The sequence below is a fragment of the Lampetra planeri genome, chromosome 1 (genome assembly GCF_965212315.1).
Source record: "Lampetra planeri chromosome 1, kcLamPlan1.2.h2, whole genome shotgun sequence".
In the NCBI taxonomy this organism is placed as follows: domain Eukaryota; kingdom Metazoa; phylum Chordata; class Hyperoartia; order Petromyzontiformes; family Petromyzontidae; genus Lampetra; species Lampetra planeri.
In genome coordinates, this window is record NC_136107.1 from 25,388,430 (window position 1) to 25,416,327 (window position 27,898).

The 27,898-nt window shown below is 38.7% G+C and overlaps 1 protein-coding gene across 1 annotated transcript; it reads left to right on the top strand.

The window, feature by feature from the left end:
- Positions 1-25: 25 nt before the first annotated feature.
- On the top strand, positions 26-27,898 carry LOC144720620 (zinc finger protein Helios-like). The gene is made up of 6 exons (XM_078597493.1): positions 26-961; positions 7,286-7,585; positions 9,096-9,263; positions 16,626-16,745; positions 23,198-23,329; positions 23,870-27,898. The coding sequence occupies exons 1-6, from the start codon at positions 880-882 to the stop codon at positions 24,643-24,645; spliced, it is 1,578 nt and encodes a 525-aa protein (XP_078453619.1). The 5' UTR covers positions 26-879; the 3' UTR covers positions 24,646-27,898.

The following is a 27,898-nucleotide window of genomic DNA, read 5'->3' on the forward strand; positions in this document are numbered from 1 at the left end:
CAATGCTGCACACCATGGTGTTATTAAAAAAATGTGTAACAGAATATTTTAATAGTATCGCAATGTGCCTAAACATACATTGCTTCTACAGTGTGGTTAAAACTTGCTTGCCAAGCTGTGACAGTGGGTGAAGTTGAATCAGTATCTGAATATTATAAGGTCTTCAACATGTTGCAAATGATAAAAACTAAATTTAGTTTAAATATAAAAAAAAATCCCCATTACTGTTGCCCGATTATGAGCTACAAGATTTTTGCAGCCAGGTCCAAAGTGCAAATGCGGTTCGGCAGGCAGGGTTTAATGCTGGGGCGAGTTGCATATGTAATAAATTGCTTTTTTTCTGAAGCCTCGTTCTGCCGGGCTGTATCTCTGACATTCCTGCTGGCAGACAATGACAGGAGTTAATGGTGAACGATGTAAATTGCGGCGATGGGCCCTCTGTTGCGCCTAGCTTCATTCGGGCCCCGCTGATTGTACAACTGGCAGGCGGCTGACTCCTCGCCTCTCGCCTGCTTGTTCTGGAAATTACACGCTACATAACTGCAGATTAAGGAGCGAGCGAAATGGCATAATTTTAATTTTACACGGCGACCCCGGGGCCATTTAATTTTCCATTTAATTTTTCTCGCCCTTTGTTTGCCTTCGCGCGGTCATTATGGCGGCAAGATTTTTACAAAGCGTTTTAAACTTTGCATACCCGTGGCGGTAATTAAATTTCTGGAAATGACTGCGCGCTTCCTGTGAATGCTTGGCTGTCAGCTCAATGGCAGGCGGGTGGTGTGTTAGGAACATGCAAGAGACGCACACAGTGGTTCCGTGCAGATAGAGATCCCAGCCAGCCCGCTGCCCCACGCAGTCTGGCCCCCACGCCTAAGAGTGATGCTGTTTACCTGGGGATTTCTTGCAGAACCCTGGATGGAGATGGACGCAGAGGGCTCCCTTGACCATATGCGCAACTCAGGTGAGTTTAGAGCTTTAGATATGAGTGATTTGTTACTCAGTGCCAACACAGCCTCAGATTGGAGTATAATTCAATGTACTTCTCCTAAGGGCTAGCTAAAGTGTAAAATGAAAACATGATTTAGGCATCGCTAGACCGCAAGAAAATGTGTGCGATCTATTTCACGTGTCATCTTAAAAGGCTTGAATTTGACCAACTTGACAAGTTTCATTTGACATCCAGATTTTGAGAAGGTATGTTGAAACTGCCATGCTGCATAACACTAACAGGTATCAACTGCTGAGCTGTTTTCTTTTCATATGTTGAAGTGCATTAAAGTCAAAAGAAAGATTTATTTTAAAGTGAAAAATCTACATTTGAATTTATGTCGAACGAAGGTAACAAATTAAGTTAAATTCATAGTTATATGTTCGGATGAGACTGTACAAATATTGCATGTCTCTATGAATGGAGTGGGATATGGTGTATGGTTCTAAGAAATGGTCATAATGGGACGTTTAAGTGTCCCATGGCAGTAACATGAGTGAAGTGAGAAAGATCTCTGAACGTATATTAAAGGAACGCAGTATGTCAAATAGCATTTTTGATGTTTTTTCAGGTCGTTTTGACCTATGTCAAAACATACGGTACACGTTTGAAATAATTACGCTCAGGAAAAGTACAATTCATCATGTTTTACATTAGTACTGAACTGTCATCATAGCATTGGTTATAAGAAATAATATAAATACTTGGTGGTTTTTGTAAGTACAGTATTGATATGGCAAAGGCTCATACCATTACGGAAATCATTTATCTTTACTTAAGATGTTTTTATATTGGTGTTTTGTATGATAACTTTAATATTTTCTGCACACCTTAATGATGCTCCGAAATACATTAATGCTAACATCTTTTTTTTACCTTTTAACTTGTGTTGACGATCGGAAAATATAAGTTGTGTTTGTTATGTTTCCTCATAGCGCTGTCACAATCAAGTACATGCTTCAGGAAACAATATTAAAAACTCTCACGATTACTTTCCCAAAGTCTGCATAGTAGTAGTGCAGCAGCAACGGTGGTAGTAGTAGTAGTAGGTAATATCAGTAAATAATATAGCTCTTCAGGACTGAAACTCATAAACATTTGTATTAAGAAGGCTCAAGCCTCCACGTAGTAGCCGCCTGCCATGTGGTCTGACGCACGCCGGCACTGCCGCCAAGAGGCTCTGTGCCCAATCGCTTGGGTGAGGGGGGCAGCCCCCGGGGCAGCTGTAACCGGTACGTTTCAGGGAGTCCCACGTGAGTCACCGACTCTTCTTGGTAAATGTCGTGGCAAAAGTGTGTGTGTGTGCGCGAGCTTACTGTGTGGGAAGCTTTTTTCGTGGGATATTCAGACGCTGGCTATTGGCGGTTTGCAAACGGTAGCATTTGGAGGGAAATTGAGCAATTATGAAAAACAAATACCGTACGTTAATGTCTCGCCATTTTGCGAGATATGCATGTCGTCGTAATAATGGCATTACAATATGTTGTAGAATAATGCTATCTTATTTCATAGGATTGTAAATGTGCTGTTATTTGTTACTTCCAAGTTCTATTCAGAATTTGGAAGTGCACTTATTTTGAAAAAGTTATGAACAGTTATGTTTTTACCATCCACTGTTTATCTCAATAAAAACTAGTTTTTCTTAGAATATCAAAGTGAGGCTAATGACCATAACACACATTGCATGAAATTAATGGTGTTAAAATTCGTGGAAAAAAACATTCAAAGGGACTAAATATGTCACACTATGTGTAAGGTTAAGTGTCTCTGTTATCGTTCATTTAAATTACATTGACAGACCAAACATAATTTCTGCACTTATAAAACACTAATTAGATTCAAATGTAGGACTTTGGATGCTTGTAAAAAAACATATTTTGAGAGTGTCAACCTCCTGGGAGCATCTGTTACAATTCAAATAATTTGACTGTGGCATTGTCTGAAATTACCTGTTTTTTTACATTGTTGTACTCGGATCCAGCATATTATAGTCCTACTAGTTCATAAAGTCTTTCTTCGCCAGGTAAAGGTTTTCCATAAATAAAATAATTAACCTGATATGATTTTTTTCAAATTTGTATCTACGATCATACACTAACAACTAATCCAAAAAAATAAAATTGTTGACGACTTGATTCAACTTCTTATATTTAAAGACGGACTCATGAAACTGTTCGATCTAAAGATTATGTTCTTTTTTAATTAAAAGAACAAAAATGTATGAACTAAATACTCTTAAGAGGGGAAGCTCCTTTTTTTACCATTTTCGTATTATTCAGATTTGAACATCATAAAGTGCATATTATTTCGTTCAAAATCACTCGAATTCTAAATATCTCAAAAACAATAGATAGAAAAATGGTTCTTGTTTTAATTTTATATGCTATTTAACGCTCTACCAAACGAAAACACGACTCTTATACTATGAACGGTTTCTGAATGACACGCACAAACATGTTTATGGGGCACTTAAAATCGAGGTTTTGGGGCCTTTAAATGTAACTCGGTTTTTCATATTTGTGTCATTAAAGCTACCTAATTACCAAATGTCAGCTTTCTACCTTGTCGAGAAGTATCCAAAAGGTTTTTGAGACATATAGGTAAAGGTTTTTATTCATATAAATAGATATGTAAATATCTTTCAGATTCCTTAACAGCATAAATTTTTGGTTTGCATTTGTATGAAAAAAAGATAGCTTCGTAAACTGAGTGCATCACAAATATGTTTGAAGGTATTTTTTTACGTGTTGCTATGAGTGACCTTAGAAGGCTGCCCCAATATTGAGTTATGTGGGAATGTGAAATGTCCCGCAGCACTACTTGCCTGATATGTTTTCTGTATCATACTAAGACTTCATGTCAATTTGAATGGACTCGATTTTTATGTAAATTTACCAGAAAATGTTAACGTTAGTGTCACTCGTGACAACATATATGCCATCATTTAAGACATTGTTGCAGTTTGTTTTCTTTTTAGTGTAAATTATATATATAGTACAGTAAATATGAGGCAGTGAACACATTTTGAAAACATAGTACTGGACTGCATTAAATCTATGCACAAATTACAACTGCAATTTTTGTTGAAAATGTATGTCTGTTGAGGTTCTTTCACACCATACGTAGCCAACGGTGCTAATCAGAGGTGCGGGGGGGGAACAACAAACGAAATACAACAAGCAGTTCAAAAGAAATTAGTTTTCAATCTAGATTGAAAAGTGCATAGCTCCAGTGGTTTCCTAATATCAGAAGGAAGAGTGTTCCAGACGGCCGCATGATTAATATAGCCTAACACTGAGTGAGTGTGATATGTTTTAGTGTTGTATATTGTTTACCTCGTTGCATAAGCCACTGTAAAAGGAGAATGTAAAAAAACAAATCTGCATTACCATTAGTGCACACAAAACAAACGAAACCCACATCATGACTATCATCATGTAGACTGCCTTGTAACAAAGTACATAACAGATTAAACATTACTGGCAAGGGTCATTCTATTGCGCTTAAGAAGGGCCACCCGAAAACTATTACCTTCCAACATGTTCTGTTTCAGCATAAGGCAGCGTTAACAAGTGGCGTTGAGGTGCTTTCGGTTTTTGAAAAGGTAACAATTACACTTCAATTGTGTTAGGCATTCTGTATGTTCTTTGCTGGTAAGTTATAATGTTAAAAAAGTTACCCTTGTGAATTTTCATTTACTGCAGAGCACAGCACTGGAATGTCGGGGTGTGGGTGCTTTACAGTGGTCTAAAAAACAATTTAACAAAACATCATTACAGTATTGTATCAGAACTTAAAATTGGCCTCGTCCGCCACATTTTCTAGATGTATCTGCCCAGCTCAGTGGAACATGACAGAAGCAAACAAGCCAGTTTGATCATTAGCTCACTACATTGAAATATGATATGCAGTAATTTAAGGAATTTTACAGTACATCCGAAGGTAAGACCTATGTGAAGGTGCAAAACTGGTTCAATCACATTTTACACTCTTGTACATTGCCCGTCACACCCAATGTCATCGGGATCCTTTGCTCCGAAGTGTGCATAGCCGTTCGCAGTTGAACTCAGTATTTTCAACGTTTTGTATGTACGTGTGTGTATAGACTATGAAAAAAACCAACGTTATAAAAGTGATTATTATCCTCTCTAAACACCTCGTTTCAATGTTCATTAAATATCTATATGTGCAATTGTGTTGAGTGTTCTAAATGTATACATTTATTTCCAGGCAAAATGGAAAAAGGGTAGCTTGAATTGATTTTAACATTTGAGCTGTCAGTTGTTATCAGTTGAATGAAATGTTATTGTACTAGAGAGTGATTAACTGGTGTTTAGAGTGCTTGACCCATGGAAGCGCTGGCATTATTTTAATGCTTTACAATTGTTAATTTCTCCGTGACTGTGAGCTCATTAATTGGAGGAGAGAAGGTGTAAAATACCAAAATACAACGTTAATATGTGATTTTCGGCTCTTCAAAATGTAATCTTAAATATAATTTAATATATATAAACCTTACATATGCTTCTAGTAAAACATACCTTCATCATATTTTTTACTTAAAACTTTCGTGACTGTAGGAATTCATATTCTATGATCATTTCGGTAAAGTCACGTAGATAGGAAAATAAAATAATAAAATTTAAGTTAATAAAAAATAATTAAATATCACGACGTTTCGATCGCAACACAAGCGGTCGTCATCAGGAACAGGGCTTTCCAATGATTGCTGAGTTTAAAACCGTCGTCTCGGTTGAAATTGTGTCTGTGTCTGTATATATGGATGGCGTCGTGAACGAATCTTTGTTGATAGCCAGTCGGCTGGCAAAGTACCATCGTCTTAGAGAAATCAATTTCACGTGAGCCAGCCGCATTAAAGTAATGATCAGCCATGGCAGAAGAATTGGTCCTGCCGTGTTTCAGGTCTGCCTTATGTTCACGAACACGGTCTGAGACATGTCGTTTAGTTTCACCCAATGCAACTGCTGCCGAAGATACAGCTTAGTTTGTAGACGCCGTGATATTGCATGTCAGGAATCTTGTTCTTCACAGATGGGATCAGGTCATGAATTTTATGCACTGTGTTAAATCGGACCTAGATATTGTGATTGTTCAAGATTTTAAAAATATTTTTGGTTGTCCCTGCTATGTAAGGTAAGGTGATGGTTTTGATTGGATCTTCAGATGGCCATCACCCCAACCGTGAGGAAGGAGCCCTGCTCCTGATGACGACCTCTTGTGTTGTGATCGGAACGTCATGATATTTTAATATGTTTCATTTTTTTTTCCTATCTACGTGACTTTTCCGAAAGAACCATAAAATATACCTTCATCATAGTTATAGTACATACAATTATAGTTGAGTATTCTATCGTGTACACAATTATCACTTGCATATGTATGATATCTAATACCTTCTACACAATTAGTGTGAATAACTTGTACGATTCATTCCTGGCAGGGTGATAAAATCATATTCTTCAGAGATTCCAAGATAAGTTAAAATTATAATTAAAAACTAATGTTGCAGTGTGCATTGGAATACAATTCAACAGTTCTATTGGCACACTATCTTGTTAACGCTTCTATAAAAATGAAAAAGCCTCATTGATGTAAATATTATTTCTTTCACTGTATATTTTTTTTATTACAAGTGTAATGAGGAATGACTAAACTTGGCATCAGTATTCGTAAGTGTTATTATATACGCAATAAATACAGACATTTTGTGCACTTTTTGGAACAATACCTAGTTTATAATTTTTAAAAAATTATGATATTAAAAATTTTAATGGGACGTGCAATATCAAACTAAGATTATTCACATACACCCACAAACAACACACCGATTGTGAAGATTGGTTTTCGTATGTAACTAAATATTTTGTCCTTATTCTCACAGTGATATATTCTGGTGCAAACCTTACTTTCGCAACAACATTTCTGCTTTGAGTTTGCATCACTATCACTCAATGAAGCCAATTAGATTCAAACCAGTGCTACGTATTAACTAGAAAATAACATTTTCACAACTTGTGTGAAATATTGATTTTCACCGTAATGCCCAAACGATAACTTTAACATCAAACCTCAGCCACATCGGCAGGAACTAATATGCACGTAACGATGTTTAACACGTAGGCTTTTGAAACTAATATTATTGATAAAGGTTTTTTGGGTCCCTGGTCTTAAGCACACGCACCTCTCATTCCAAAGAAAATGTAAACCACGCAACAAAGTTTATGGAAACAAAGGTGAGAGAGGAGGGCTCATGTGTTTGCGCTCTGTCTGCCGCAGCCAGCCCCGTCAAGGCGGAGGGCGATGGTGGCGGCGCGCAGCCAGCCGACTGCTCCGGCTTGCTCGGCTCCGTGGGCATCGGTGATGACGAGAGCCCCTTCGAGGAGTTCCCCACCGTGCCGATGGCTCGCAATGGAAGCCCACTCGGCACGCCGACAGAGATGGACGATCGCGCCAGAGACGAGGAGATGTCCTGCTCTGGGGGGATCCGACTGCCCAATGGGAAGCTGAAGTGCGACATCTGCGGCATGGTCTGCATCGGACCCAACGTCCTCATGGTGCACAAACGCAGCCACACAGGTAAGTCACCCGCAACGGCGCTGGCTCCCAAGATTAATTAATGATAAATTGTAGTCGGTGATGTATCATAATGATCCTCAATATGGCACGTGGTGTGGCGGTGTAATGTTCAATAATTTTTCAGTGTGTTGCTGCTTAAGTGTTGTATACCCCTCTACTACCCTATAGACTACACGACACTTATGTATATTACCACGATGGAAACACAGCATTCCATTTTGTCTACACAGTCATTGATATTTGTCAAGGTTGTAAGCTAAGTCTACAATAATGGTTTGCATACAATGGCTTTTCTAGCTTAACCAATGTATGTAAAAATGTATGTAAACATAACACTATAGCTTAAATAGTGGTTATTTCATCAATGTTAAATGTACTTTCTAAACCTATAATACTGGAACACGAAACATACCATTTGTTATGAATAATTTGAGCGATGTAGCTCTCTGTTGCACGTGAATGGCACGTTCTCTTGCGCATGTGCACATGGGGTGCAAACGCTGTTGTAGGACGTAATTGTGTGACATTCTGGCCACAGATCTCTTAATTTAAAGACATAATTGACATGGCTGCAGGAGCACTTTGATTCCGCCCTGCGCCAAAACAGGGGAGAGCAACTTTAAGGAAGCCGGCATATGTAATGATTCCATTCAGATGATACAAACGCCTTTGTTTTTGAAAGGTTTATGTACCAGCAACTACCGATAGAGCCAATTTAAACTACAGTAAGATTTGAATAATACATCTGGCCGAGCCAACTTAAACTACAGGGAATTGATTGTTTAACGTTAATTTATTTGAGTGCAATATTGTCTATTTATCATGTGACGTGGTTGTTTTTTGCTCTGATTTCTAATCGCTTCATTGCTTAAGTTATTTTGGTGACCCAGGCCTTTCTTGCAAATGAGACTATCCTGATCTTTTGACTTCTCACCTGATTAAACAAATAAACGTGTGCTTGACTTGTAGATTAAATGCTAATAATGTCTTACATTAGTCAAAATTGCAAGCTAAATACGTTGGAAAATCCAAGCGGTTATTTTATCCTGTAAGTATGGTACACACTGCAAATGACAACTCACGCAAAGTGCATAGCTCGAAGATACTGCGGATATACTGTATTTACGGAAAAGTTATACTTTGTAACAAAGGAGAAATATGTACGTGAAATATGAAGTAAATTTACACACATACTTACGTATTAAGCTGGTGGAATTTTCCTCATGTAATATTACGTTATATCCTAAATGTACAAACGTAAGCGTAATAATATCTTGTGCGTTGTAAACTCCTGTGAATCAATTAAACGTTCACCATTTATCGAGGTAAAATGAAGGACGCAAGACTGAAGTGCAATATGCAGTTATTGCAATGATGCCGTTTTTTTTGCTTGAGAAAGACTAAGTGGTGTATAAATAAAAGAGGCTCTGTTCGGTTCGCCAATCCGAAAGCATTGCTTTCCACTGCGTTACATATGCACGCCACCGCTTTGTTTTTCCCGCGGCTCCAGGCGAGCGGCCTTTTCACTGCAACCAGTGCGGAGCGTCGTTCACCCAAAAGGGCAACCTACTACGCCACGTCAAGCTGCACACGGGAGAGAAGCCTTACAAGTGCCACCTGTGCAGCTACGCATGCCGGCGGAGGGACGCCCTCACCGGTCACCTCCGCACCCACTCAGGCACGCGCGCCGCACACATACACACCACCACCCAACCCCCAGAACCACCAGCGGGAGCACAGGGCGCACGGCGCTGGACCCAACGACAGCGCCAACGTGTCTCGTGCACGAAAGATGATCGCTCCTGTTCGCTGTTAGAAGCTTGCATGACATATGAGTCTTAGGCAACCCTGTAAGACAATTACTAAATATTTAGCTAATTGGGAGGAAATAAAGGACGAGCCTAAAGGCTCATTTTATTGAACTTTGTCAATTTTGCATTCAATTTACAATTGGTATAATATTCGACACCTCCTCCTGATTCTATAAATCCTGGTATTTTGTGTGTGTGTCTATTGGTATAATTATAATGTTAATATATTAAATCTCTGAACAGGTCTGGTGGATATGTGAACGGGCATAATGTTAGTTGAACCTATTATATTCAGTTATCACATTGACAACGTTTGCAGTGGCGCACCACTGTTTCGTGAAGATTGCCAGACAAAATCTCAGCTGTGCTCGCTCACAGTGACCGTCGGTAGAAGGGTAGCCAAGGGCAGGCACATGGAAGCCATGCCCAAACACTGGTACCATTGCTCCCAGGAACCCCCTACTACTCACTGTGTGTTTGTAATCATGCATTTGTCAATGGAAGTGAGTGTAATAGTGCCAGTCTTTTTATTTTTCTGTACTCAAATATATATCATTATGTGTTTATATTCAGCACTCATCATCAGCCATGTTCTATTTACTTTTGGATGAAGGCCACCCCAAGACGTCATTATCTATTATGGTCCTGCTTTTAGAATAGTCTAGTTCCTGCACACGAGTTGATATCATCCCTCTGTCCGGACGTGCTCTCAGACATATCCCCTCACTTGACTGCAACTCTGTTGTCCGTCTCGAACACCGGCCGTCATCCTTTTTAGCAACGTATCACACGCAGATCCACTTCAAAGTCAACTTCATGTCTTAAACTTGCATATGTTCTCTAATCCATGTGCTCATATTCCTGTCTCAGTGTAGTTCCAGGCATGTGCTTCTTCATGTTTTTTTAGAGACTTTTTAGGTTTTGTTCCAATGTCTTGTTCTGATTCATATGTCATTTGTATGTGTACACCGTTGCATTTTTTTCCCGTTGTGTCTCTAACAGATATCTTTAATTTACATTCCTCTTCAGTGATATGTACATTGATTATACTGTATATGTCATTACATTATACATTTATATTTCATAATATTGCCGCCATTAAAAATATAAATGCGGTCATGTATTCAGAAAAAACACATGTCTTCTCATGTTGTTCTGAAGGTTATTTTATAGTATTTATTCCTCACCTATGTATGATCTGCAGCAGATCATTTGGGCACTTAATAAAAAAAAATCTAGATATGTATCAAACATAGTGCTCCAAGTTATATATATGTGTTAAATATACATTTTTTTAAGTTAGTTTTCAGAATGGACACAGAAGCTTTCGCTGCTCTAATAATCACCAATTGGTATTTGTTGTATGGCTTGCTGGCATCAATATTGCTTAGTATTTGTAATTTAATTAAATGCATCCATAATATAATTTTGTTTGGGTTAGATCGCGTAAATATATTAATGTGTCGTTAAAATCCGCCACCACTCGACACACCGGTGTGCTGTACTAGTGACGAATTGGTATGTTCTGTTTACGTGACAACCCTTACTAGTTGGCTGTGTCGGGTGGTGGCGGGTTTTAACGACACATTTATATATTTACGCGATCTAACCCAAAAAAAAACAATTATGGATGATATTGGTCATGAAAGCCTACGTGTTAAACTGAATTAAATGCAGCTTTGTATGCATTTCCATTATATTGTACGATTCTAAATGGACTAAAAGGCAAATACCAAAACCAGGAGGCCTGCAATTGACACCAAACAGCACAAACATGTGGCTTTTGATTATAAATAATTATAATTGTAAAAACTATGGCCCAGATTCACATAGTGACACACATTGACGTGTTTTCACCAAACATGAGAAAAAAATAAACCTATTCCAAAATTTTAATCAAAGCCCTATTGTCCTATGACACACAAAGATACAACTAAAAAATGTCATACACGCCATCAATGGCAACCATTCCAACACCTCCAATTCGCACGGTGGGCTATGTACAGTGCAAAACAAGTTCAACATACATATATGCACACCCAAGCATACAAAGACAAATACCCCCAATATAGCCTTTATCAGATTGTTGGAGCAAGTGCTGTCAGCGAGCATCTATGAAGGCCCAACAAGGCACATGAGGGGGTGGGTGGCCAGTAACACGCCTGGCAGGCTTTGTCTCCATAGTGGCGATGTTTATACACCACACCAGGGTACTCATTTGAGGCTGCATCACCTTAGGGGAGGCCCAGAACTGGTTCAAATAATCGTCACTGGTGTTGTCCGTGAGCGGGTATTGAACTTGGGTCGTTGGGTTAGTTCCCGATCCCCACACAGCCAAGCATACACATGCATGTACGACTGAGGACAACGTTACTCGCTACTTCTAGTATGCAGGAGTTAAATATAAGCGGCTAAATCGCCGTTCGTGATTATATATTTTGCAGGGGAAAAACGGAATTGGGGGTTTAGGAGTCCTCTGCTCGTAATTGTAGTCAATGCAGGAGCCATTTATCACGTAAGAAAGGTCTCGGCGGGTTCTTATTAAATGGGAATGAGAGGGAATATCGCATTCATGGTGGGGAATACTGAGGACAAGATACAGAAACAGATATAATTAATGAGACGGTAGAGTATAATGAGTTACTTAACAATTTAATGGGATTCAAAGTTAGGGGGCAGATTAAGATTTTGAAAAGAAACACATACAGCACTGTTATATGACCACTTGTGATAACAAATGTACATGATTTTAACCAAGTTAATGTTTTAGTGATGGTTATAAACAGGAATTATCCTAACCACAAATAATTTAGAGCAATTTATGAAGCCACTTCTGGATAAAGGCCACCCCATACCATGATTCATGGAATGTATTTAACCATACCTCGCCACACTGGTTAATGTGGGTTGTCGAAGGGTGAGACGCAAGATCGGTTCAGACATCAATAACCACTCATGTTAGCCATATAAGGGAATCAAACTCTAAGTTTATGTACACATAGTGCAGTGCCTTGCATCACCACCTTGATAATAATATAGTAATTGATTTTTTTTTTAATAATCAAAATAATCAAAATTATTTCAAGCCTTAAGCCAATCCACTGCTCGATGAAGGACTTTACACTCAGGTTGTCACTGACCACTGATGTTGGCCACATCTGCAAATTTTACTCAGGTCACCAGGTTAATAGCACAGTGAGCTAACCACTGTGAGACCACTCCACCGGTTATTGTCAAGTTAAATTGAAAGTAAAGCTCCTGTAATAAAACAATTAGAATATAAACAAAAGTTACGAAAACAACAAAATAATGTCATGCATGTCAGGATGGAACCTTAAAATGAAGAACACTGGAGCTTGCAATACTGGATTTGATGAGTGTGGTAGGTTGCATATTTTACCCAAATATGTTTTTAAAGTTTCAGAAAGTTCTACTAAGTTTTTAGTCGGTATCTTCAGGGTTGTTTGGGTAACCCCACAATACTCGGCTATGGTACAATCCATGGACCTCTTCATTGGCTCCGATCACCTCTAATTGTAGAACCATGCTTGTGTTTTCCCTTCTTCGTTGCTATTAAGGGTGTGTGTATGGGTTTGCGCGCACCCTTCTTTCTCTGGTGATGTTAAGGGTGTGTGTTTGTGAGCATCTTTATTTTTCTTGTGCTGTTAATTGTGCGTGTGTGTACGCACCCTTCTTTCTCCTATGCTGTTAAGGGTGTGTGCGTGTGTGTGTGCGCGCGCGCTTTTCTTAGTGGCGAGCTGGGTGCTCAATAGGGAGTGTAAGAAGATCGCAAGTCTTGTTTATTTATTTATTTGTGCCTTTAAATATGGCCTTTTCCAAATACTAATTTTAATGTACAAAAAATATAGTTATCTTCAACAAATAAGTGGAAGAGTGCACATTTTTTTAAATTGTATTTAAAAAAAAAGAATGAAAAACAATGAGAATGAAAGAAAATGAAGTAAATCTCAAATGTAAGTTCCACTTTGTGTGTTATTGCACTGTGTTCAATTACCTTAATTTATATTTGGTTAATTGGCTCATCGTGGTATAGGCCGGGGAATCTTTGTTTTAAATCATTTTAATTACGTGATTTTATCTTTGTGGATGTCACTACCAGAATCAATATATAAATGTAATTGGTATAGGCTTATAGACAGAGCAATCATTGATAATAAACAAATAATATTTCTTCTTTGCATGTCACTATCAATATAACGCGAAAATAATTAAATGTTCTATGCTATCACACTTAATAGATCAAGTTTTATTTCCCCCCCCCCCTATCTTTAAACAAGTTTGCAGTTCCAATAAACTGTTATATTTAAAGTAAAAAAAGTGATATATGTGCTCAAGCATATATTTAACACTGCTTAGATATAATATATGCATATATACCGTGTGTAGGCTACTGTTTCGCACACTTACCATTGAGGCAATTTGTATTGGTGTTATGGTTCACATACCACGACATCTGCTCAGGACTACTGCAGAAAACCATTAAACCATGCCACCTGATAACAAGAACATGTTAAATCTACATGCATAAACCATTGCAGTCCTCTACCAAAGCTCAAAGAACAAATATAAAATGTTTCAGCAAATACAAAAAAACAAATGTATATGATATATCCCTCTGAAACATATCTGCTGGAAGACTTATAATTGGCTTATTTCTTATGAGTTATTTTAATATACCATGCATTGTATAGTCACATGCAAGGACTTTGTACCTCCACTGGGAACATTTGCCAGGGATTCTGCCGTGGTGTAACAGTTAACACACTGGACGTGCAATGCAGAGGTCAACGGTTTGATCTCTGGGCGCAGCAGTTGAAACAATGGGCAAGTTATCTTAAATCATCGCTACTGCCCACCAAGCAGGAGAAAAATGGATTCACCACAGTCAATTGGAAAGTCACGTACGGTGGGGGAAAGAATGGGTACACCCACTTTTTTTGCAAGATGTATGGCCAGCATGGTTGAGTCGGCCAAACACCATATAAGAGCTCTCTTTAGTGGATGCCCTTCCACTAGTCGTGGTGTAAACAAGCAATTGCAGGGCTGTACCTTTATCTTTTCTCCTTGTGTGCATTTTCACAATGTTCACTTTATCACCGAGTTTTACCTGTAAACCTTGTGCTACAGCAATATTCCACATGTCGAAATGCGTTAAAATAATTATATTTGAGTGATTATACTTGGAAGCACAATTGTGCGCACTTAAAATTGGACAATGGAATAATGTTGCTATATTATTTGTTATCACGAGAAGAAGGAATTGATTGGGTTTCATAAATATGCAATGTGGTTTTTTTTTAGACAACCCTTAATTATATTATGCTTTCAATGCCTCTTTAAAAAGCACACTACTCCCCAAAAATCAAGTTAGTTTTTTTTTAAATATACAATTGCTTATTCAACAAAACTATGACTCTTTTCCAACACTAACAACAATATGAGTACGAGCAGCTGATTTGACACCGTTGAATGACTAGAATGGAACAACATTAACATTTGTAATGTTCAAATGTTTAGGTCCTACAGAATAGCGTGAAATAAAATATAAAGTCTGTCCTGCGAGAAATATCATATGTTCAGTGGACGATCATTGGAAATACAAACAAATGTTTTGCATATGTATTGTTTCATCTACTTACAGAGAACATGCTTTTTTATTACTATTTCACCAGAAATGTTCATCTGATGGGGTAATATACGTAGACATATGTCGCACTCCAACTATTCACGCTTTAGCACATCGGTCTTGTAGTTCAAGATCACAATCAGTAAAATAAACAAAAATATCCCTTCACTATGATGAGACCCCCCCCCCACCCTGCAAAAAATAAGTTAAGAACACATCCACGTTTTTTTCTCTCCCTTCCCAGCAGTGGATAGAACATGTCTGATGATGATGATGACGTATCACAGTAATCATAGCATCGGCTAAATTTCAGGACTATTTAACGGTACTGTGTACCAATAGAATTGAACGTCTGCCCTCCTGTTCTCCAAATCCACCGCGAACGATCTTTAAAAAAAAAAGCTTGTGCTTGTTAACCGTGTCATTTGTGGCATGTGTGTCACATGTCCATATTCCTTGTGCAGTTTGGAAGGTTTATTTGACATTTAAGTCTCAAGCATTTTAACTGACTCTAAGAATGCTAAGTTTGCAGAATTGAGCATGTGAATGTCACGTTGCACTGTGTCGACATGGATGGACTAATATGACCATGGCCCACTTTTGTGAGACCCTTTGAAAATTTCTAACACTAAATTTATATTGAGAGCACTAAAGATTTGAAACTCTCAAAGGTGTATAAATAACATTGTGTTTTACATACGTATATCAACGTCTCAAAATGTTGCATTGAATGTGATTTTATTTTATATATATATGAGATAGATTCTAACTGAATATAGGGAACCTCGCAATACACAGTAAACATATGCAGTACTTTTGTTACCCAATTAAGATAGCACTCCTCCAAATTTAGTTACAACAGTTCGGTGTTATTTAGGTCAGACTTTATTAATAATTAAATCGCACACATCTAAAAATATGAAGGTTTCGAATTTTCTTGTTAATTTGGACAATGAAGTTTCCACTATGTACGAATTCTTGCGACACGCATTTATTTCTCATGCTGCCCTACAGTGTTGCATTACTATCCTGTTGCATTCTGGAATAGTTTCAGTTGTAGAGAAACTTATATTCTTCACTGAATACCATTTGTCCAGGGGCGTGTTGTTTGCAAAGGGTACATTGTAATGTAGTAATGGTTAGCAGCCTGGACTTGCAATTGAGAGGTTGCTGGTGCAATCCAGAGTTTGCCTGTTCAATCTGTCATCGTGGCAGATGAAACACTGGGCAAGTTTATAAAATGCCTCTGTCAATCCAGAAGTATAAATAAGTACATCACAGTCCATCTGCAGGTCGCATGTGGTGGAGTAAGGTGAGGATACAGTACTCTTACTACTTCCAAGACGTCTGGCCAGCTTGGAAGAAAAGGCCAAAATAGCTTCAAGACGGGCTCTTTGGAGCTCTTTGAGGTCGAGGCTCTGTCACCAACAGGGGCGTGAGCAAGTAAGCACAGGGTTGCACCTTTACCGGACCTTGCATTCAAAGGTAATAGAGAGATGAGTGTTTACTGGTTAAACTGCCCAGAAAAAAACCCCCAAAGGTTATTTATCGATTGTGTATGCCGTACGTGTGCATCCCACAGTGGGGAAGCCACACAAGTGCTGCTACTGTGGGCGGAGCTACAAGCAGAGGAGCTCACTGGAGGAGCACAAGGAGCGCTGCCACTCGTACCTACAGGGCCTGCAGGCCGGCCACTTCCCAGGCATGGGCTGTCACGCTCGTACGCGGATGTATACACGACACACATTCATTTGCACGAAAGGAAGAAGAGCCACATCCTTCTCTCGGTTGTAATTGCCATGGTAGACACGGTAGAGAAGGTGACCCCCCCCCCCCCCAATAATTGCTAATTACTGACAGGGAACTGTGCAGGGTCATTGACTGGACATGGTGGTTGCAAGGGTCATGGATAAAATAAAACCTATGGATAACTAAATGATGTGTCATTCATGCACCTGCATTGCAATAGAAACTAGCACCCAGCTTAAACATACACGGAAACTTGTGTTCAATATGCACTCAGCTTTTGTGCATTGTGTAAAATCCATTATCAGTTCCTGAAGAACTGCATTGTGGTCCTCTTGTCTAAGGTCTGAGGTCACTATCAAAATAAATTTGAGAAAACATGACCGACTGATAGCAGTGAGACAGAGAGACTAATATATTTCCTGTTTATTTTTGTTATGATGTGTTTTGTCATTATTTACAGATTAAAAACGAGGACTGTTGCATTATGAACATGTGCAAAACATTGCGTACATGTGTTGTTTAGGTGAATGTGTATTATTCATCATCTTAATATCCATCAATCCACTCTTCACTATTAAGCAGTGAATACAACATTTTTTAATTAGTCCCCTTTATGATTATCTTTCTTCGATGCTGTGTTTGTATATAATTAGTCACATTGTTGATTTTACTATCTGCATGTAATTCACTAACTATTGGTAACAGAGTTTAAACGATGTATAATTAGTTAATGCTCTTGTTAATATATCCGATAAATCCTAATCTTACCATTTGCTCTAGGTCATGAGCATGCAATCTTAAGCTTTGGCTGGCACTACTTTATACTATATGCTGACAATAAAAGCTTGACAGAAGCTTGTTTAAAATATGCAATAAAATTTAATAAACATTAATGTGCCTCTAAAACATTAACCATGCTCTTCAGCATTTCACAAACTGTACTTTGTCGGAAATTACCGACTGAAAATACCAATGTCATTTCAGACAATGGGAATCTTTCATGAATACACCTACATATACACCCACACAGTCTGATGCAAAATACACATGCACCACGTGAAATTGTACCAAAGCACTATTCTATGCACACACAGAGTAATACCACACACCATGACACAATACAGTGCCCTGGTAAATATATACTCATAGCCTGAGTCACAAATCTCCCCCAAGTAGAGGACTTTTCTCACTATTAATTCACTTAGATATCTCGCCTTAATGGCTGTTTGTTAATGTGAAAAAACAGCATACCTTTCTTACAATATGCATGTATTGTACATATCTTCTGAATGCAACTACATTTAAAGATACTCCAAATAACATTGGGCATACATATATATCTCACAGAGAGAAATAGGCAGACGAAAACTAAAGGTTTTGAATAGGGGCAGGGAGTTGGTGTCACGGATGACTGGGGAAGGGAGTTTCAGATGGTGAGAATGGCAGAGAAGGAATGGGCAACATCCCACTGAGTGAAGGTTGACTGAGGCTCCAACAGAAAGCCTTGACTGCGGGAGCAGAGAGAATGTGTAGAGGAGTAGAGTGAGATGAGAGGGGAGAGGTAGGCAAGGGGCAAGTCTATGACAGTGAGTGCTATCTGGAACTCTATATGATATTAGTGTAGAAGCCAGTCGAGGGATTGAAGAATTGGGGTGATGTTCTCTCATTTTATATGCACCTTGTTCCTGCTAATCTGGGCAAAACATTCACCACTACTACCTATATATATACACACATTTAAACAAAGATCCACTTTGTTGTTTTCATCGTTACACTCTTGAAGACAATTCAGTTAGTAAGCTCCTGTTGTGACACGCGGATCTGTGTGGAGGGATAGGCAAGTTATACGATTTCCCAGCCATCTTTTCTCACAATTACTAGTGTTCACATGCGATGTAAGCCACCCATTTTAGATTATTAATCTGGTGGAGGTCCATGACTGGCTCAGATGCGAATTATAGTGCTACTGAAGTACTTAGTTTTACTGTAAAGTATTGTTATTTACGATGAGACTGTGTCAGTAAGCACAATGCATTGTCCTCACAATAAAGCTTAAATATATTTTAAAAAATAGCTGTCTTCCTCTACATAATGCGATCGAAAAGAATAGTGGAAAAATAATTAAATATCACACATGGACACGGTGTGTTTGTGAGTGTCCAGGCACCTGCAGGTTTTCTGATAAAATAGATGTTCACATGTATTCTTGAGTCCTTCTTTAAATAAAGCCTGTATACCAAATCCTGAGCAGAAGACATCCCCTTACTATTAAAGTTAATGTTTATAAAGATGGTTATCTGAAAATCTGAGTTTTTTCTATACATCCACCTCTTAATTTTTAAAGAGACAGCAAAGCAGTAAAAACAAAACAGGCGCTAACTTAGTGACGCATGCCTGCGATTGTCACAATTAAACCCCAATACCTTGGTGATCTCGTCAAGGAGTATAAATCACCACGCAACAGCTTTTGTCTAGCCATCGAACAAAGACGGTCACTGCATCGCGCGCTTTCAGATATGCTTCTGCACCCATCTGGAATGTTCTTATCTTCCGATATTAGGAAGCTACTAGAGCTATGCACTTTTAAATCGAGATTGAAAACTCATTTTTTTGGAACTGCTTTTTGTGTTAAGTTTGTTGTCCTTCCCCCGCATCTCAAAATGGCATAGTTTGCTACATACAGTGCGAAAGAAATTCAACATACATACTCACAATAAAGACCCTGCAAACAGAAAACAGTGTCAGCTTTTTTAACCGTTTAAAGTGTTTTTATTATATTAAAATTCGTAATTAAAACACATCACATTGTATACCATATGTTGGCCAAATACAATTTCACTTTTAACCCCTCTAAATATTTTCCAGTATAAAACCAAATATATACTTACCATAATACAGAAGAAAAAAAATTAAGCTGTAATTTTTTAAATTAAACATTATATGACGGTTATTTTTATTTAACTGACCGTAAATTCTTTATGACATTATTTTCATCCATATTAGAGGGTTTTTTAATTTAAAAACCTCTATCATGGATGATATTGGTCGCGAAAGCCTACGTGTTAAACATTATTTTCAATAGTGCGCCATTGTGTGCTAGTGCCCGTAGCCTAAATCAACCTGAATTATAAAACTTGCATAATCATTTATACTCTGCTTCAAATATGATGACCCTGCTTTTTTATATTGAGAAGATAATCCATCTGATTGGACTCTCACTAAAATAAAATAAGGCTAATTAATTATTACACGCACTCTATTTCATAGTAATTGGTGGACTATACACACACCTGCATCCTGCGCCCCTGAATCCTGCAAACTAATGGCCACGAGAATGACTGAACCCAACATTTCACACATTGTTGCTTGCTGCGTGGAGCTACTGTCAATTCAAGAATTTTGACGCGATGCTGCACATCGGAAGCTTGGTGGCTGCAAACAGTTCATATGTAAATCTGAGTTCATTTATGAAACACTGCATATCTTTGTAAAATTGCTGATTATAAATTATTTTTCCATGTGACAATATGTTGTACCTTTCACTGTATCTGCAAGTCATATATAATATGGAAATTTGATGTAAAATGTAACTATGAATACAATGAAGAATAATTAAAGTCCTTAGCTGTATCCAGAGGCGACTGTAAAACTGTTATTGCATACTTTTGGCAATACATTAATATGGATTAAACCCTATAATTGATATATATATGTAATGAGATAAATGCACGTGAAAATAAGTAAGTGAGTGCCATTATGCACATGAGCAGTAATCTTTTGTGTACATTACATGTGCCTTGTAATTTCAGGTCATATCACGTTAAATCCAGCATGAAATTCCACAGCCAAAAGCTGCTGTGATAAAAGCAGAGAATTACATCTAGAATGTGTCTTAAGACATTCTACCTTTAACATGCTGCCATGGTATCGTGGCCAGCGCACTTAACTTGCAACGCACAGTGTGCCGACTCGATTCAATCTCCCCCCCGTGGAGGATGAACCAATGGCCATATTTATTTAACCTTACCCCTCACCTCTGTCCACACAGCAGAACAACAGGGTACAATCATAGTTGGTCGATCAACAGGTCACGTGTGGTGGGGTAAAGTGTGGGTACTCCCATCCCTTCCCGCGTCTGCCCAGCGTGGTGGACAAATAGGCAGGTGCCTACTAGAGGAGCTTCTCTAGAGCTACTGTCTTCTGTAGTATGGCCTATGAAGATCTACTTTTAGAGATTCAGTTAGAAGTGATTTAGCCATTCAGTTGCTTTGCTGGAGAGTTCGTTAATTTCAGACACAGGATACTGCATTTAAGTTTATGTTTTGGGCAGTGAAAAGTTACATGGTCTGTGGTTTGGAGTTCGCAGCTGGAGTCGCACACAGGAGATAGTCTTTAATATTCTACTTGTCCATTAGGTATCCGCACCTTCCCGTCTTCTGTGGTTTGTGTGGATTTAGTTAAGCACTGCCCATTTATTTCGTGAATGATGGAAGCCGGTAGTCTGGTTGTGTCATGCAGCATTTGTGCCGTGGTTCTAACATGGCTTTCTGGATCTCAGCTGTAGACAGAGTAATTGCTGCTGAATTTATGCACTCATTAAAAATAATATGTTTTACTTGGAGACAAGGCCGTAATTATAATATATATTGGGGGGACACATCCCCCCCAATATTCAAATATGCTCAAAATGTCCTCCCCAATATATTGCTATAAAATATATTAATTTTTTATCTTGATTTGAAGCTTTCGTGACTGCAGGAATCCATACACTTTGGTTCTTTCGGTAATGTCACGTAGGTATAAAATAAAATAAATCACGACGTTTCGGGCGCAACACAAGCGTCCATCATCAGGTGGGAAAGCATGGTCTGCTGCTGAGGCAAACAGTCTGCCAAAGAGTATAGATTTTATTTTTATATGATTGTGGTTATGGTTGTACTTTATTAATCCCTAATCTCTGCCATTACATACAATGAAACAAGAAAATGTAAAAAAGAAAAAAACAGAGCAATGTAATACAATACACTATTAGACATTATTGTAAAACATAAATTAAAAGTCTATCCTATGTGTTAGTGAATTTTTTTATATTTTAGGCAGGAAATGGCAGGAAATTAGTTTTCAAATTTTGATTTTTTTTTTTTGGGGGGGAGGACCCCCAGACCCCCTGGAAGAATTGGTCCCCCCCAATGTTGACTCCTTGGCTACGGCCTTGCTTGGAGAGACAGATATATACGAAGGAAACATTGTCTACTTATATATTTGGCAACCAATGTCTCACTCTGAATCAGTCGAGCGGCATTATATTTACATCACCGACTGTAACGCTGTGTAGAAACTACATGGTCTATCACTCTATACGAAGCTCCGGAGTTCTCAACCATAGTTATGCTCTCCCATCTATGCGCTGGTTTGAAACATCCAGCCTAGCCTACATATGATCCATCCTGGGTTTAACCAAACTGTATTGTGTGAGGAACTCACAGATCCTTGAAAGATCTGGACACAGTCCCATTACTAAGCTCCTCCGGCAAGCAAGGCTGTATTGGCTGAGTCATGTAGTCCCCATGCCCAGCCACCACATGCCCACGCAGCCTCTGGTAGGCCAGATAGATGGGGCTAAACAGGCGTGGCACTGGCTAGTGAAGAGATTGGCTGATGTGGAGCTGGTTGGACTTGCCGATAAATAGTACTAGCAGTGTCGAGATTGGCCTCTGTGAAAGAGATTCGTGAATAATGCTATTGGGGAGTCGGAGGCAGTCGCCCTACAGTAACAACGGAGGGCAGATGAGCGGCGCTCATAACAATGAGCAGAGCGCCAGGTGGCTAAAACCCAGAAAGTTGGCACAGTGGAGAGCACAGTTGGTGCATCTGAAAGTCATCTCAGTCAGTTAACCCACGACACCTGGGTCTGTTCAATGACCTCCTGCCAGTGGGTCAACACTTTACATGACCTCAAAGTGCACCAAGCATAGCATACGCATCGTGATGATGTCATCACCACTTAGTGAATGACAGTTGTTATTTATTTTGTTATGCATATTTACAAAGATGATGATTGTGTTTTATGTATTATAAAATGTTGTGTCCAACTAGGACCCATATCTTGCCTATAACATCTGACAATTCGCCAATATTGATTGAGGAAAGCCTGACTGGTGAGACCCGTGAATATAAAAAAACAGAGTTTGCTTATACTGAATCAATGCTGTTGAAATTATGCCCTGCCAGAAGGCTGGAGGGTTCACGTGTTGCATACAAAATATTACGTGGAGAGACATATATGAAGGAGACATATTGTCTGCTTATCTATTTTAAACATGAAAGTATTTTTAAGCTGAAAAGTATGCCTCCAGTATTGTATGTAGCTATGCCTGTATACTAATTTTTTTTTCTTTCATGTAGCTCTCTCAGGCGGTGGAGAAATCAAAGAGCCTGTGTATACAACTGATAAGAACCTGGACAGGTCAGTGCTGTTAAACCAGCTGGCGTACAATGTTGCCAAGAGAAAGAGCAGCGTGCCACAGAAATTTATCGGTAAGAATCATCTTGTTCGTGCCGCTGTAGTGGAAATTATATGCAATATATAGCGCAATTTGTTATTTTTGCATGATAGCCACAGGAGCTGAAACAAATGTATTTGTAAGTGCTTTACCACTGTTTTTATATCGATGATTTAGTTGCATTTTATTGTGCGTGATGATACGTTAGTGCTATTTCCTAATTTGCCGAGCATCAAAAAGCACACTTCAAACACATGTTGCTGAAACCCCAGTGTTAGTGGCTGTATTGCTGACATGACTATATAGTGACAAGCCTGCTTATTCACTCACGTTCATCGTGTAACCATTTTTAATGGGTTTATATTGCACGTTACAACAAATGTAGAATTATAAAATTCAGGGTGTGACAGTTCGACATTTAATTTGACTGTGCACAGAATGCACTGGGCAAAGCATTGTGTCCCCTATGAATCCTCACATGTACAATGCCTCTGCTACGAGCCTTAGATTGTCTCAGAGAGAACCACAAGAACCTCTTGCTCATTATTCTCTATACCTGCGACCCAACCTTCAGGTGACAGACAGCTTCCTCTTTCGATGCCACACCTGCAGTACGACATGAGCGCCGCCTTTGACAAGGACTCGCTGCTGATACAAACGCGCGTCATGGACCAAGCCATCAACAACGCCATTTCCTACCTCGGCGCCAAGACCCTGCGCCCCTTTGTGCAGCCTCCGATGGGTGCGGTGTCAGACCTGCCCCATGCTGTCGGTGGGGTCTACCCCAACTTCTACACACTTCCCACAGCAGACATGAACCCCGCCAACGATAGAGCTCTCAACAGCTATGCGGGTGCAGGTCGCCCACCTAGCCTCCAGGTCAGGGAAAAACGTCCGGCGCCAGACCGTGCCACTTCGCCGAGCCACAGCTTGGAGGACAGCGCAGACGCCGAGAGCATTCCAGAGGAACACAACTCGACAGGACACCCGACAGACTACTCGTTGGCATCGCGTGAGAGGGGCGCGGAGGAAGCCAGCAAAACAGACTTCAAGGAGGCAATGGACGATGAGAAGGGCAGTGAGGACGGAAAGCCCCTGGATGATGGAAGGGTGCTAAATGGGCTGGCAGATCAAGACACATTCAGCGTAGTCAACAGTGACGGGGAGAAAATCCGGGCCTACAAGTGTCAGCACTGCCGTGTGCTTTTCCTAGACCACGTCATGTACACAATTCACATGGGATGTCACGGCTTTCGAGACCCATTTGAGTGTAATATGTGTGGCTATCACAGCCAGGACCGCTATGAGTTTTCTTCTCACATTGTGCGAGGGGAGCATTCTGTTTTATAGAAGAAGAAAAAGGGTTTTTTTTCAATGCACAAATTATTTTGCACAAGAATGGTTATACTGTATGTGCATGCCTGCAGTGCTTCCCACCTTTGAGGTGTGTGTCTATGTAGCCAGCTGGTGAATGAGTAGGGAAATGTGTACATTACCTTTGTATTAAACCAATGGTTGTTGCAACGCAAGACTCTTTTCACAGTGGTTATGGATCATTTTGCATCATATCTTTGACACCCATCTTCTTCTGTACGTAATGAGGATTGAGGTAAAACATACCTTTTAAAGTAATGTTAAACATATTGTATGCGGCTCTTTCATGCAAATTTGATCATAACACTGCTTGTCACATAAACATAACTGTCAATGTAAAATAGCACGTAATCATAATTTTAAAACAGGAATTTTATTCAGTGTACATATTAAACTATTATATTAATTCATAGGAGTTACATTTAATGGACAGTTATTTAGTTTTCTTTCTGGATACCTAACAGTAAGAGAGCCATCATTGATCCATTTATAATTCACAGCCTGTTTTTTTTAAAGGTTTCTGAAACTGCTTTTGTTTGAGCATTAATATGTTATTGCATGACTTTGTATTGTTTCCATACTTTTCATGTTAGAACATGGAACTCAGATGTGATATTTTGGTCCTCATTGTTCGGTTGTATTATCACTTTTGTAAATGTGTTCCATCTTGACTTAAAGCTTTCGTGACTGCAGGAATTCATATTCTTTGGGTCTTTTGGTAAAGCCCCGTAGATAGAGCAAATAGAATAAGAAATATTATTTGCTATTATTTGTATTATTTGTTCTATCGACGTGGCTTTCCCGAAAGAACCAAAGAATATAAATGTGTTCCATTATCGATGGCAATGTTGCATGCATTTTCTTTTATATAATTTAAACTGGTTATGGCTGACAACACAGGAATAAAGTTTGCCTCACCAGTGGACTTTTTGCTAAATAACTTGCTCAGAACTGTTCGAATTTATATGTATATATACAATACAGTAATGATACTATCTTGATTTGAAGTTTTCGTGACTGCAGGAATCCATATTCTAGTAATGATACTACTATATATAGTGAGGTACATGGATGTACGTATTTATATATGTATACAGTGAAACTAATGTTTTGAAAACCTCTTGTGATGACCATTTATCAAGACTGGCATTCTGGTGTGTGTATAAAAATACTTATGAGTTAGAATGAGAATCAGGTTGACATATAAAGCATGAAAACTGAGGTGTATTTTCATAAAGCCGTGGAATATGCACATTGGCTTTATTCATCATATCCATATTCAGTATTGATATGTTATTAGGGGCTAACATTTTTACTAAAGTTTTTGACTTGCCTAATTATAACCAAATTTTACAAATGTGTTGTTTTCTCTTTTATGAGCGAACTCTCATTGCCATCACTAAAAGACCATCCATTAATTCCCTGGTACAATTATTATTGTGAAACCTAAGATTGTAGCCAATGCATATGAAATGTATACTTCTGTATCAAAATTATTCTGTCGTTTTTAACGTGTTGCTGCCTCTTACAAGGTGGTCTAAAATGTGGTTTCGTGTATTGTATGCAGCACATCCGGTATTCATGACTGAGTTTGATATAAAGCACAAGCTGCCCCTTAACCATAGCCAAGACCAAGCCCTCAATTTCTCAATAACTTCAAATGCCAAACCAAAACAGTAACCACCGTTCACACTTTCTTCCACTGTACCTAACCAATGTCTGTAAAGTAACGCTTTAGGCAGTTCAAAGCTAGGAAATTAAAAGTGTATGTTTGCATAACGTTTTCAGGGTTCCACATATGCAGTTTGTTGCGTTGGTATGCCGATATTACAGATACAGGAACGATTCATAGGAAAATAATTATTAATGAAAAGTAAATTAAAAATACCACACCACCATTGATATCTAGATAAAACACACTTGCAACATTGGATATATCAGTTCTTAGAGCAGGAGATAAAATTAACAACGTTTCATCAGACCATGAAAAACACTTTATTACCTCTGAGGTGCATTACGTGGTATGGAGGTTGTTGACTTCAATATTTTGACAGGATCAAAAAATTATATTTTCTAGGATTGTGTGCAACATTTATCTAATTTTGTATGCCACACTAAACTCATGGCTGATGCATTTAGAAACAAATTCAAGACTTACATTTACATTGTCTGATTTCATTATAGTATTGAGGGGATTTTGCACAGTAAGTTTTAATCGTGCTCATGACAGTTTTCCTTTTAAAGCCACCATTTTATGCAAAAGGTTATAAACAGTTTATTATTCGTCAATTTGCCATTAAACGCAGCAGCTGAAAATAGAAATAACGCTCTTAACGTTAATTTTCACAGGAATGGAATACGTATAATAGTTTATGTTTAAAGGATCAATAATAATCATGTGAAACATAAAAACATTCACGTAACTTCCGGGGTTTTACCCGAAATATATTGTAAAAAAACTGTTCTATGAACTAAATGCAGGCTTCCTGTTTAAATGAACTTTAGCAACATATTTAAGAATACATGTAATCTGTGAAGGAGATTTGCCATAATGGTTCATGTGAAAGGGTGACCACTATCAAGATAAGCAGGAATAAAGCAGTTCTCTAGCAATATGTGCATCAACTGTGTGAGAGCAATGTTTGCTTCAGAATCCTCTGCTCCGACAAATGGTGGTAAAGTATCAGTGCCCTGTGCTTTCAAATTCACATTTCCACAAGTGAATGTTGAAGTAGCCTCAATGGGATGACCTACAAACTAGTTATAGGCTCTACATTGTTTGAAAAGGTCTGGAGTTCACATCGTCTCGCTGTTATATGCAGCAAGATTGCATAGGATTTCACTCCGTGAATATTTGAGCCCGTCGATCGGAAGCTGCAGAAATATCTGCATTTAACAAGATTTGATACGAGAGGCCGTTGTATACACACTGAATGGGGAACAAAAAAAATATACACGCAGATTTTTACTTGTCCTTTAAGGGTGTTTGATTCATGCTCCAAAAGGAAATTAAGGGGGGTTTGTTAAAGGAAGTTGCTGCTTCCGTAGCTTTCTGCTGCTGGCTGTGGTGGCGGCGAGTTATCGCTGTGCATCTGATGCCTGGGAGCCTGTGTACACACTCGCGTTTAAGACACATTTATTGATCAACGTGCAGTTTGGGAAACACTTGTCTCGGAGCCCATTATTGTTGCTATATGAATTGAATGAAATAAATGTTTACAATTGAATT